This window comes from Anarhichas minor, unplaced genomic scaffold (assembly GCF_050575085.1).
Source record: "Anarhichas minor isolate MPS153535 unplaced genomic scaffold, ASM5057508v1 ptg000024l, whole genome shotgun sequence".
Taxonomy (NCBI): Eukaryota; Metazoa; Chordata; class Actinopteri; order Perciformes; family Anarhichadidae; genus Anarhichas; species Anarhichas minor.
The window spans coordinates 11,817,782-11,831,934 of NW_027466470.1; the positions used below are offsets into that span (position 1 = coordinate 11,817,782).

Below are 14,153 nucleotides of genomic sequence, written 5' to 3' on the forward strand. Positions count from 1 at the left end.
AGTTTGCCAGCAATAGATTTCTCCATACTGCCCTTTAGGTCCTCTCATGTTGTGGTCCTCAGACAGTTTTTCCTCTCACCGTCAAAAACGCTCTAAACATGGTTTCACTGTGAAGGTAATCATTGTCTCTGTGTGGCGCTGGGTGCCTCCTGAGTGTGGAGGCCTGAACCTACAGCACAGCTGATAACAGCACAGCCATGAGGAGACAGATCAACTGTCTGACCCCTGCTGCCAATCACTTTATCCCTAAAGCCCGTCTGCTCCGAGGAAACCCGGAGAATAACGCTCCCCGAAAACGTCTTATCATCTCCACCACTGATGCAGTGGGCACCGCTGGATCTTTTATGTCCATTTACTTTGCCTTTAAAGAGGCCTGCGGCGCCTTTGATTGTGGGAGGTAAATTAAATAAAGGCCTCCTCCTTGCTGGTACCCTGATAGCGAAGTTTATCAGCGCTAGACCTAAGCCCAGAGCTTCAACTCACCGCCACAGGTCTGTCTACGGGGAAACACATCATGCTTCTGTCATGGTAATAATCCTTTTTGCAGAAGCCATTTTGGGCGCCTGAAGCTTCCTCCTTGTAAAATGAGATTCCTGAGTACATACTCCAATCCCTGTTTTTACCTATAAGCTCCTACATTTTGTAGCAGTGCATCCATGCAGTATGCTGTGTATGATAAAGTTATTGCTCAGGCTTTTCTCCATCAATGCCATTTCAATAACAGACGAGATGGCCATAGTGTATTTTGATCAGATAAGGTATAGTAATTATGAAAACTGCAACAACCAATGAGTCACCCAGGGCCAATGAATTATGGCTATGATTAATATTGATTTTGTAGAGTAAGGGGGAGGGGGAGGTGAGCCGTTTGTACACATATTGATATATAAGAAGCCTGCATGGAATCATGGGGAAGAATTTAAATGAATGTGAATGGTTGAATTAGTGTTGACGACAAGTTTTAACAAGTAGGAATACAAATATTGGGAGGGATTCTGCAACAAAAGATGGAGACAAGTTTTAGAGTCTTCAATTCATTTCAATTAATAATGATAGATGCAGGGTCATATGCAGGGTCATGTTCTCTGTCATTCAGCAGTTTTAGTAACTTTACATTCTGCAATTAAACGTGTAGATTTCAGCCTGATTCCATACATTTGCAGGCCAATTTTTCACCAGAATTCGGTATTTTACCCCAATAGTTATTCCTGGTAGATTGGTGAGGGATTTGAAACAGCATTTAGACTTTCACGTTGGAATATAAACCGGTAGCATTAAATGTTGTGGGTTTGTAATTTCCTAGGAAGTTTCCTGAAAAGAACTATGCGTCCCAATTCTAATTGTCAGACTGTGATTTTAGTTGTTGTTTTCCAGAGGTTTGTTTTTTGAAGGAATTGCTCCATTACAATAAAACGTGCAGAAAACATAATTAGTTGACCATGAAAAATCCAATCACAACATTTAGAGATTTTCTTTTAGGGGGTGAGGGGTGTTTGGAAGCTGTGACCTTAGAATTAAAAAAACATCTGGTTTAATGAGATGGTTTCATATGACTCCAGTAAACAGCTATTTCCTCTGAGATCTTCTAACAGACTTAATAATTGAGCAAATGGGCCACACGGGTCATCATAGGGCAGTGAGGTGCAGCAGTGCAAAACAACTTCCATACTTTAATCCCTCTGCCCTTATGAAATCGTATAATTCCTAGTTTTCTGCGTGTGTTGTGCAGCAGATTACTCTCTTTAGTGGTTCATTGCCTTCACTTGCCTCAGGAGACATTTAGAGAGACTAAACTGTTGGAGAGGGAGAGGGAGGGAGCCCCTCAGAAATGTTGTACAGTCACTTTTTGTGAGGGGATTACAGCTCTCTCTCATTCCCATTGGCTTGGCCCGCCGTGACAGTGGTGTGGTGATGAGTGGCTGACATGCCCAGCATCATCCATAACAAGCTTCCAACTTGGTCCCGTGTGACTCCCATTCTGGCTTTGCACTTTATGCTTTTTACCGTTACACTTTGTGCAAAAGCTTCAGTCGATTTGGAATTACGGGTTCTAGTAGTTTCTTACCATAGAGACAGAAAAAACATTTGCTACAACTTTTCCTTTTACGCACGAGACGAGCATGAGCTTTTTGGAGAGGTGACTTAAAGTAGAACCTGTGTGTGTTTTTTCAATTAATGTGTAAGCTTCTGACATGGAAAAACCTTTAGATCACATCAAAAGACCCATGAATGCTTTCATGGTGTGGTCCAGAGGCCAGAGGAGGAAAATGGCCCAGGAAAACCCAAAGATGCACAACTCTGAAATCAGCAAGAGACTCGGCGCGGAGTGGAAGCTGCTCTCCGACTCCGAGAAACGTCCGTACATCGACGAGGCCAAGAGGCTGCGGGCTCAGCACATGAAGGAGCACCCGAACTACAAGTACAGACCCCGGCGCAAACCTAAGAGTCTTCTGAAGAGGGACCGTTTTGTTTTCCCGCTGCCGTCTTTCCTCGGGGACGCAGCGGAGCATTTGAAGGGATTTTCCATGGACTCCTTTCTTGTCCCCGGGGATAAAGCCAGAGCGTTCCTCGCTCCCGTCTCCTCTCCCTCTTCCTTCTCGCTGCTGGAGCCGGTGGCGCAGTTCAGCACAGGAGCTGTCCAGCGGATGGCGGAGATGCCGCACTCTCTGGCTGCCGGCGCGCTGCCCTACAGCGCGCACACGTTTGGATACCAGACTGGAGGGATCGGGGGTCTGGCTTGCCACGGACAGCACACCCACACTCACCCGTCACCCTCCAGCCCGGGATACGTGGTGCCGTGTAACTGTAGCGCCTGGTCTGCTGCCAGTTTGCAGCCTCAGGTTGCCTATATTCTCTTCCCTGGAGGGATGACCAAGAGCGGCATGGACTCGTACACTTCACCCAGCTCCAGCGTGTGACAGACTGGATAGCGCACAGGACCTCCCCATAATATGACTGAAGCAAAATAACTGGGCTACAATACATTTTTCATCCTTCAAATAGCAAAACTGGATATTAGGCTCATGTTTCTGCAGATATCAAGTGCTTTTCAAAATGCCATAAATTGCTGTTTATCTATAGCCAACTACTGAGCACCACAAACTCACAAGTCTCTATATCACACTCGTTGCAGGTTAATGCAGAGTAAAGATTTGCAGGAGTAATGCAGAAATGCTATCTTGTTACTCTTTTGACAAAAAACAAATAAATACAAACCAGTTTAAAATTAAATGCACGAGGTTCACGTGTAACCTTTATAAATAATTGATCAAAATCAACAAGCGAACTGACATCCATGTCCATGTTACTGCCAGTCAGATAAACATGTATTTTTTTTAATATATTAATTTATCCAGGCCTAAAAAGGCATAATTCATAGACCTACATCCTTACATTTAGACAGCAACACAGGTTTGTCCCCCAGACCAGTAAATATGTCTCATTATAGGTATTTATTTATTTTTGAATTGGAAATAATCAATTTTTCCATAAAAACATTGTTTAAAAGTTTGAGTTTTTCTTTGTAGCTTTCCACAAGAAATGTGTTCTAAAACATTTTATATAAGCAGCTACATCCGTTTTGGATAATAAGTCAGTTGCTGGTCAGTTAACAATGTTGCTGTGAAGTTGAGTCAATTAATTGATATTCTAGTTTGTTTTTGGGATTATCCACATCACTACATTTTGTTCTTGCATTTTTTAACGTCTACTGATTATCAAAGAGTTTTTTTTCGAATTGTTTCTTTGTTAGATGTCATTTTATGTCAAACATCAGTTGTAATAATAACTGGGGGAAGTATGTTTTCATGTTCCTGACCCCCTGAGCGCTCTTATTTAAACAAGCAGGCCGATAAGGTGTACAACAAAAGCTTACACAAAAGACAAACAGATATCTACACAACGCAAGAAACAGAAGTTCATCAAACTGACCAACATAACAGAAGTAAAATCTATAGCCCCATGATATTTGGCGACTTTTGTATGAGTTTCGTTGTGCGTCTGTGTTTGTGAGAGCGAGAGTGAGGCTCATGATAAGAGAAGAATAGAAACTTCTCTCCTCCCCAGTTGTTGACAGAGTGATAAGGTGATAAGTTGAATCATGGAACTCGTATGAGGTCCTGTTTGTATTTAAAGTTAGTAAGAGGGAATGAGTCCTCACCTGGAAACCACCGGGCTTTATTCTCAGTGTATGTCGATTCGTAACGCTCGTCCTGTATCTATATGACGCAGAATTATTAAACAGGAAGGACCCGACCACTGATGCTGCATCTGTATATTTGGGTCATTTGGTTTTTGTCTTTGTTTCATTTTAAATAGTAGAAATGCAACAGATATCCTGGCTGGACATAAATCGGGGACGTTGCAATGACACGGTCAGCATCCCCACATGCTAAAGTGTTTCACTTGACACCCATGGGGAAGATACAGTTCTCAGAGAGAAGTGAAAGATTTAAAGATGTCATCTTGTAGAAGTGTTCTCGAGCAAAGCAACAAATATTTATAAATTCACAGGTCCAGCTGGACGCAGCTCTGTAGCTGACCTTGACCTCTGGCCTTCACTGGTTTCTCACAGCCGAGGCCTGATACGAACTTTTACATTCTGTCCGTGATAAAATCATAATCAAAAATCTCCATTTGTCAAGTGTTTGTCTCACTTCCTCTCTGGTAGTCCGTTGTATTAGATCTAATAGAGTGACACACTCAGTGCTGCCTCGTCTCTGTGCGTTCGCATGTTTGTCTTTCTGCAGTGCTGCATCATTTTCTTAGTGTGTGAGGGTGTTGGCGTGGCAAAGGGTCGCATAATTCACTCACAACAGTTGGCGGTTTACCTACAGCCCCGTGGAGTCGGTGAATCAGTTTCCCGTATTTACATTCAAACAGTTAGTTCTCACCTATAGGTGCCAGGTGCGCGTATCACCAGTGTGTCCACACCTCTCAGCACAAGGTAGCCCAACCCATGCTGCTGTGTCACCCACTGGGTGAAACCCAACCGCCTCCACCCAACGCCACCATCACTACAAAGCATCACTTTGCCCGTTCTCATTCTCTGCCCACACCTGCTCACCTTTGCTTTAACTCATATACACATGCAGCTGCACTTCCAGTATTTCTCTATTTAAACTGGGCACAAACCATCCGGTGTGCACACACACACACACGCCGTGCCTCCCTTATATTTCCTAACTTCTGAAGGAGGAAACAACGATGGCGCCTTCAGTTCTGCAGAATGGTGGATTCATTTTGGGTTTGGTCGGTGCAGCAGCCCTCATCGCAGGAACTACCATGAACAACTGGAGCGTCAAGGACAGGCAGGGGGATGTGGTGACATCTGTTTACACCTACAAGGGTCTGTGGAAGAACTGTGAGACCGCTTCCTCAGGATTCACCGAGTGTCGCCCGCTCTACGGCCTCCTGGGCTTCTCAGGTAGGACAAGACTCTCTTATATTTGAATGTGCAATGTCTCCCATTTATACTCTTAAAAGACATAATGAGCTTTATCTGGTCACAGGATCAATGATAGAGTAAGTAACAAAGTTTAAAGAAGTTGTGACCAAACAGTCCAGTATCAGAGTTACGAGGTAGTCAAGAGCCAAGAAACTAGTTTTTTTCAAATTACAAGGCAGGAGGTTTGTCGAGTCTCTTTCAGTTGCATGGGGTTCATGTGCAAGCAACATAGAATGACAAGTTTTTCTCGCTCTGCGTTTCTTTAACGCCACGTATTTGTAGAATATTATGTAGAACAACAACATTTGATTGGTTTAATAAAATTGATTAAAACACTTTGATTTGCAGCAAAAAATAAATCTGTGAGGACTTGTTCTCGCTAAGGTGCAGAAGGGATAAATCAGATCATTTTATCTTTCTAACTATTTGGTGTAAATTATATAATTATTTAAACAGATGATATTTCTAAATATTTTTGACTCTCAGTTTCTGTCGTCCTTATACTAACTGCGTCAAGCCCACTGCTATCAGTGTTTGCATTAGCACCAGTTCATTCTGGTCACTGTAATGGACGGCCAGGTCAGTCAACACAGTTATCAGAAACAGAACAAACAAGAAGCAAAGGGCAGGTTCCTACAGCACACCTACTGTAGGAGAATACAGGTCACATTATCAGATTAAGCACATACAGTATGGTCACATCATCGTCTTCGTGAGATTATGAGGATGACATGAAGTGTTGCAGGTCTAAATGGAAAAAATAAATCCTATTGTAAGATTTATGTGATGCAGATTATTATACAATGTAGAGCATCTTGGTAGAGTAAGATACAGTGAAATGATCAGTAATTTCAGACATATCAGGCTCAATATAACATGTCTTTGGGTTTTCTGTCCACTAGGTACTTTCCAGGCTGTACGAGCCCTGATGATAGTGGGTGTGGTGCTGAGTGTCCTCGGAGCGGTGATATCCGTTTTCTCCCTGGCCTGCCTCACAATGAACAGCATGTCGGACACCAGCAAGGCAAAGATGAGCCTCACCGCGGGCATCATGTTCCTCATCGGGGGTATGGTTACAAATAACAGAAATATGAAAAACACAAGGTTTTTGTTTTTTGTTGGTTGACATCTCTGATTGTTAAGGAGTTGCATTTATTAACAGTTTCTCTATGAAGTAAATAAATCACAGAGTTCTTGTCTTTGTCACTCTGTACACTTCTCTCAGGTGTGTGTGGCATCGCAGGAGCTTCCATCTACGCCAATCAGATTGTGGCCAGTTTCAGGACGTCCACCAACCCAAACTATGGAGGAGGATTCGGAGACAACATGCAGGGAGGGGGGATGACCAGGTAGGACACAAAGACACTTGTTTTGCTTGTGTTGTCATATTCTCCATATTGTTTGCATGCAGGACTTACATCATGTCTTGTTTGCCTTTGCAGATACACTTTTGGCCCTGCACTGTTTATCGCCTGGATAGGAGGGGGCATCCTGCTTATTGCTGGCATCCTGAAGTCACTGGCTTTCAAGGGGATGGTGAAAGATGAAAAAACACAGTGAGTCCCCTCAATGAGTTATAGTTGCGAGTCTGACGTCTGTGGATTTGTTTTGGACTGAATTTATTGCTCTTTCTAGTTGTATTAATCTCCAACAATTGTTGCCTCTTGCTTTTCAGTTACCCGGGGGTTGCTTACAAACCTCAGTCCCACGCCAAAACCGATCACCATTCAGAGGGCGGCAAGAAAGACCAGAATTATGTGTAACTTCAACACTCCGCTGCGTTGACAATTTGTGTTTGCGGTTAGCTGTTCACACGCAGCATGCTTTGTGGGATGCTTTTTTCTTAAGTTGCCTCATATACACATTAAATACTACGTCTTTACTATCTGATAATGGGGGTTAATGTCTCACATTGTATCAACAGGAGTAAGAAGAAAATATGTAGTTTTCACATGCACATCTCCATGCTTAGATATTTATGAACCCTATACTTGTATGTAATCGAAGCATTTTTTACTTGTTTTGTGAAATCGTTAAGGTTTTATGTTAATAAAACACTGATTTGTGAAATATGTGGTTTCAATTATTCAAATATAAAAGGTAAATGACAGCATACACAAACCTGTTTATTGACATGTGAAACATGTTCATGTTTTATTAATGTCGGACTGAAGATAAGTAACGGCACTTCAAGGAAGATGTATTCATATATATGTATGCGCTTTGTTTTAAGTACAGCTACTGTATCCGTTACAGATATGATCTGCTACATTAAACTGCCGAACAGCACTCGTCCTTGGAAAGAAGCTGTGCAAAGTAAGCTCAGCAGCTGCACGGCCCTGTGCTCTCTCTACAGACTGGTAGCTGCATGAAGAAGTAACAGGAGACGCTAGAGATGTTATGCATATGTTCTGGAGATATATTTTAGTGCCCGTTTTTGCAATACATTTAGCAATTTCAGGCAAGTTTGACCAACCCTCTGACTAAGTGCTGTAACTGTTTAGTCCACCTGTCCCAGCACCGAGCTGTGATGCTTTAGACCACAAGATGTCAGCAAATCCATGTCTGGGGTTTTAAATGAGGCGAGACTATCTGCACTCGAGTAACAAAGACAAAATAGCTAATGACAGAAAAAACATCAGAGGCTTTGTTTATCGTTGCATATTTATACTGTCAACTCACTTGCTCAAAAAAATATAAACAAGCATTCGTAACAAATCCAGTTTCTCTTCAAAGCAGAAGATGCCGAAAAAACACAAATTCACATCAGACCTCACATCCCAACACTGGTTTACTGTGAGGTCGTCACTAACGTGTGCTTCAGCAAAGACACCTGCATTAGAAGAGCAACTAGGATTCATTTTAAACACAAATCATCAGTCACAATGTTGAGAAAATCATACATGAATATCAGACTGACAGAAGAGGAAAGTAAACTCGAAACAGTTCATGATGTGCGTTATTGTTTTTCAAACCTAATAGACGCACTTTGAGCCATGATTACTCGGTAATGTTATTCATTATTTCGAGTGTGCTGTCCATCGGGGCTCTGCGATGACGTCTTTCACACCCTCTCATAAGTTATTTGGTAAAATCCAGACAAGAAATTGAGGATTTTTCACATACAAAAACAGTCATAGTGATTTAACAACCATCTTTCAAGGCCGAGTTGTGTACAAATTGGTAAATAACATAAAAGTTCGGTTCACCCAAATTATAAAAAAATGATTTTTTTGTCAGTAGCCCCTAGTAGTCTCTATCCATGCAGATAGTTTTCATTTGTTAATGTTTTAAGGATCCGTCTCTTGAGATTTCAACCACAACCTAAACACAACGGAGCTCACAGTATTCTAGATTGTAGGACTCGATTTCATTGGAACCATTTCATATAAAACCATTGAAGGTGGTTTATCTACAGGAACACAGGTTGTAGAAGGACAAGTTGGTTTAAATGTGATTTGTCAGTGCTGCGAGCGCCACAAACGGAACTCCATTTACCTGAAGGTGGACGCAGACATCTCAGGAACATAAAAACAGAAAATATCTGCGTGGCTACATACAACTAGAGGTATTGTAAATTTGGGTGAAACGACCCTTTAACTAAAGACTAAAAACAGAAACCATACACGTGTCTATATCCGGTCTAATTTCTCACTCAGGAACTCCTCCACGCTGTCTGTGTTCCACTTGAGGATGCTGAGTTCTTCAGCGATGTTCCCGTTATCGTCCAAAAGCTTTAGTACAGGATCAGAGCCTCTAACGTACTGCAGAGTGGGAAAGAGAGAGAAACAGGAGGCGTGTTAGGAAGGTTTGCCCTCAATACTAATGAAAGACATTCAATGTTTGTGAGTCATAATTAACAATCTGATTTCCCTTTGAAATTGCATTGTTTTTTTCCCTCCAGATGAAGCTTAATGTGTGTGTAATTATGAGATTATATCAACGTGCTGGTTCACGATTCATCATCCTTACCTTGATCTGAAGACCCTTGAACATCTTCGGCTTGTCACTCCTGACAAAAGCTAGAGATAAAAACACCAGTGAGGCAAATGTCAGGCAGTGAATCAGTCAATTAGTCTTTCCACTTTAGTACCGAGGTCTGTAATTAGTGACAACTGTAAACGCTCCTGGGAATGCGGCGTTAACAGCGGCGGGGACAGTTGCGAACACAGGATGGCTACAGCTGAAGTAAACAAACGGCAGCCACATGGCGCACACACCGCGCTCCAGACGCCTACTCCCATTCTGAGGCTGCAGTAACTCCGTCAACGTAACCCGACACCGAATTAACCAAATGTTACACCGAGCAGAGATGGGAGGTCTCCACCGGAGACAAAGAGGGGAAAAAAAAAAAAAACTTCAAAAGCTTGTTTGAAAAACAGCCCTCAGGCATTTTAGACCACCTGCTGCAAAAAAAAAAAGTGATTTCAAGAGGACATGTTCCACACTCATCCCCATTGACCAAGGCACAGAATCACACAGAGCACACACTTAGTTGCAGGAAAGAGCTGCTACAGTTAAGATCAAGTTAAAATAATAAATATCAGAATATAATCACGTCCCAATAGAGAACTCACCTTGGACTTGGGGGAACCTCCCCAATTTTCATCCACACACCTCGAGGATGGCCCCAGCGTAGAGCTGTGTAAAGAGAGACACAATGTCAGGTAGTCCATGAGGAGTTTCCTCCCCCACCCAACACACATCAATGCCCACACACACACACATCAATGCCCACACACAGAGACATAACAGGGCTGTGTCCCTGCTGGTGGTTGGTCGCCTGGCCTGGAGTAATTTGATTCGGGCACACCGATTCATAAACGTGTCCAGGAGACTCCTCGGGGGTCATTAAACTGCGAGGCTGTGCATATGGAGCAGGGCTGATGGATGGCCGTTTGTGCTGTGCTCACTTGTAATCAAACCTGCAGCACCGATACACGATAAGCTAGAGGAAATTGGAGTGTCACAGCAGTATACGATGCCCTGTTTTCTGTTTAAGGGAGGAGAGCGCTAAATGACCTGGTTGGCTGGTTCGCGTGGCAAATTAAATTACCCGTGCAAAGCTCAGATCCTTCCTCAGTCTTTCTATAAACAATCCAGCACTGCTGAAATTAAATTTCCGTGCTTTTCATTTCACCACACATTGCAGATCAGAGACAACTCACGGCCCCGTTGAGAGCAGGAAACTGGAAACAAACGACAGGCCGCTCTAACTGGACGCCTGGGAGCATTTTAACAACGCTCAGAATTAGCTAGTCGCCCCGTCTACCAGCGACTTCAGATGCAAAATAATAATACATGAAAGGAATACATTCTCAATACCTCGATCCACGTACTCTTTATCTTACTTTTATCTATGTTCACTAAGCCTGAAGAATTAAAAACACGGTGATATTTATAAATGATTAAGTAATTCAGCCGCAGAGCTACTGTGCTCGGCTACACAGCCGATACCGAGAGGGATCATCGGCTCATTGTTGGTTTTGGTCTTTTCATGGGATTTAGTGACAACAAGAAAAACATATCACCAAACATATCCTCTATGACTTAAAAAGGCTTCTTGTGCTTTGTCATCAACACTGGACAGAGGTTAGGTCTTTGAGAAGATGCACCTTCCAAGTATTTGTTTTCATCAGGTTCCAATGTTGAATACCCAAAAGGGGAAAGGGTAGCACTCACACACAGATCTTCAGCTCAAAGTTGACTAATTTGAATTTCATCAATTTATTGTGGATTTAAAAACATACAAACATGCTAACGTTTGGGCGTGGTGGAGCATCAATGATGTATTGTATTGGGGAGCGGAGGAGCTCTGCACAGAAGCAAGCACACAGTTGAAAGTGAGTAACCGAAATGCCATCCATGCCCACTGAATCTTACTAATTGACAAGGCTGCGCAATAAGCCGTTTCTCAGAGGGTTTAATGACACGGCACTGATGTCGACTGCGAGACTTGAAGTATTCTAAAAGGCAGATAATTGTTGCTATCTGGAGGAGTAGAATGTGCTCAGCGACACCGTGGTTTCTACTGGTACCCTCAACGTCAAGCTGGAGACTGACGATTGCTCCACTATGTGACATTTCACTCAAATCGTGAGGAGGAAGAGGAATATTCGTTCCTCTTAGTGTCCGTCTGAAGCAGAGTTATCATCAAGAGGTGTAATGAGGTGTGCACTACACTTCGCCATGGTGCTGTTGCTAGGATACCACACACGCTCTGGGGACTGTGCTTAATCAAAGAAGGGTTACGTTGTTTTTCACACAATCACTCGGCTCAGGGTTTATCCACCAGAGGCAAGCAGGGAGTCATTCTGAATGTGTTGTAATCACCGGCGTTATGAGAGCACGGTCACACCTCCTCACAGAAAGGTTGTTACTGTGAAACTTGATATTTCTACCCCATGGGGAGTGTCACGCTAGGGTTGAGGAGGCTCGACTCTGAACATCAGAGAGAAGGATTGAGACAGAAAGCTACTTACAGAGTTTGTGTGTGTGGCAGATCAGATCTGACGCACAGCTGCAAACAGACCCAGTGGCAGAGAGGCTAAAACTAGGTTGTTTTGAGTAGCATCTCAAATGCTGGAGGTTGTGATCCTGTCAAATAAATGTGACACGGAGGTCTTCTGAGTGCTTCTACTATCCACTGAGGAGCCTGTCGTCTGTGAAGCTCAGTGAACTAGAGACAGCTTGCCGATCAGCTCAAGATAAATAAACTTATCTGTTGTGCATCATCAAATTTGGCAAGTCAGAGTGAAGGCAGCACAGGATAACAAATAAGTGTTACACTTAGTCCATTGTCACTGAATCTCCTTTTATAAAGTCTTTGTACCACACTCCTCCTCCTCCTGAATCTAGACAGGCAACTACTTTATGTTTGCCTATTTCTCTGGAGCTCTGTTGTTCCCTTTACCTTGCGCGCTTCCATCTGGGCCTCCTGCTGGCAGCACTGCTGGCAGTCGGGCTGCAGCTTGTTGAGGCTGAACTCCCCGAGAAGGTCACAGGAGCTGCACAGCAGGTTGCTGGAGAAGCCCAGATCCCTGCATGCCTCAGACGTCAGATCGGCACCATACGCAGACAGCTGGAGAGAGGAAAGAGGAGATGAGAGTCACACAGAGAGGATAGATAAAAGGTTGGCCTTTAAAAAAAAAAAATCTTACTTCAAGTACAGATGTGCGAGTATAAAAGAAAAGGCATTATGTTACCGATAAAAACAGAAATTAAGAATTGAGATTGTAGATATTTGTTTGCTTTAGAAGTGCAATAAAATCCTGAAACAAACAGATGAGAACTTTGAGATGTCACTTGTATGTAGTTCTGTAAATTAACTCTAAATTACAATGACACGTTCAGTGTATTGTTGAATCAATATATAAATAATTATTTATCAGCCTATAGGAACGTGGTGCTAAAACTAAAATATCATCTATTAATTCAATTTTGATTTAGAAAGAAAATGTAATCAGCTTAAGCATTTTCACATGGGGAGGACAACAATTGCAATAAAGTTTTGTTGATTTAATTATAAATAATCTCAGCAAAAGAGATATAATAGTCTGGTAGGAATGTGGGTAAACACGCAGGCTAATTAACAGGATGCTTCAGTCTATATGTGTTCATCCTGTGTGTGTTCACAAACCGTCCTGGTGTCACAGTGAATAATGGAGGACTCAGCTGATGGGTACTTTGTTTCGTCAGTTATTCTTGTAACTATGACTCCGAGGTAGATTTTACATAATCTGTTTTCAGGAATCAGGAAACCAGAGTCCTCTCAAGTTAATTACTCCATTAAAAGCCCCGTATTTAGCTGCCTGTGTGGAAATATCTTTAGCATCCTATATTATCTACTCTCTCCATGTCCATAACTTTAACTGGGATAATAAAAAACATTTTGACTCGTTAGTTAAAAGCATTTAGGACTCATCTGCCGAACAGAGAGCTGTTTCTGACGGGGATAAGTGATGTTTAACACCGGAAGTACTGGTTTTAACATTGCCTTTCTCTTTCAAAACACCGGTTTCGACAAACCAATCTGTTAATAACTATTATATACGAGTTAGCCGACATATAAATACTGAGGAGGCTTCTCATCGGGGCTCTCAGGGTTTTGAAGATAAGCCACGTCATTTAGAAGCTCCGGGCTCAGCAGGACGCGGCTCACAAACATGAGCCGCGCCGGTAGACGGCTCACAGACAGCAGCTATGCCGACGACAACACACGACTGACAGCGGCGACAACTGCTCATTTTCATTGTAAATAAACTCACCGTTTGTAAAAGCGAGAGAAGCCACAGGAGATACACCTCTCCCGACATTTTGGAGCTTGCTTTGTTAGCATAAACTATCCTGAGGACCCCTTTATTCCAGGAAGGGCTGCCCCCTCGCGCCTGTCCGTTAAACTTAATAATTCACCGTTTATCTTTTCTCGGTGTTCAACGCTTGCTGACATAACATCGTTCATATAAGTTATATTAACATTTCTATAAATATATGCGTAATTCTGGATAATTTAATTTAGATTAATGTTTTTTTTAGTTTTGGCATGTTCCAAAGTCGACTCTAACCGTCTTCTTCGTCTCTGTTTTTATGAGAGTTCAAACACAACAGCGACATCTGCTGTCCGACTTCAGGTCCGTTTTTTGAAAATTGTCCAATCCGGTTTGAACAGATAGAGATAGTCAACGAATAGAAATCCTCATCCGTGTGG

The 14,153-nt window shown here is 42.6% G+C and overlaps 3 protein-coding genes across 3 annotated transcripts; 2 read left to right on the forward strand and 1 right to left on the reverse strand.

Moving 5' to 3' along the window:
* The first annotated feature begins 2,177 nt into the window (after positions 1-2,177).
* On the forward strand, positions 2,178-2,918 carry LOC142956522 (transcription factor Sox-14). The gene has a single exon (XM_076098155.1). It carries the CDS (start codon positions 2,193-2,195, stop codon positions 2,916-2,918), a length of 726 nt encoding a protein of 241 aa, XP_075954270.1. The 5' UTR covers positions 2,178-2,192.
* A 2,287-nt stretch (positions 2,919-5,205) lies between these two features.
* Positions 5,206-7,209, forward strand: cldn18 (claudin 18). The gene is given in 4 exon segments (XM_076097818.1): positions 5,206-5,425; positions 6,349-6,513; positions 6,672-7,002; positions 7,122-7,209. Coding segments are annotated over 4 exon segments (804 nt in total).
* An 883-nt stretch (positions 7,210-8,092) lies between these two features.
* Positions 8,093-13,849, reverse strand: selenof (selenoprotein F). The gene is made up of 5 exons (XM_076097817.1): positions 13,714-13,849; positions 12,360-12,527; positions 10,024-10,087; positions 9,419-9,468; positions 8,093-9,210 (listed from the first exon to the last, which is right to left on the reverse strand). The coding sequence occupies exons 1-5, from the start codon at positions 13,759-13,761 to the stop codon at positions 9,079-9,081; spliced, it is 462 nt and encodes a 153-aa protein (XP_075953932.1). The 5' UTR covers positions 13,762-13,849; the 3' UTR covers positions 8,093-9,078.
* Between the last annotated feature and the right edge of the window lie 304 nt (positions 13,850-14,153).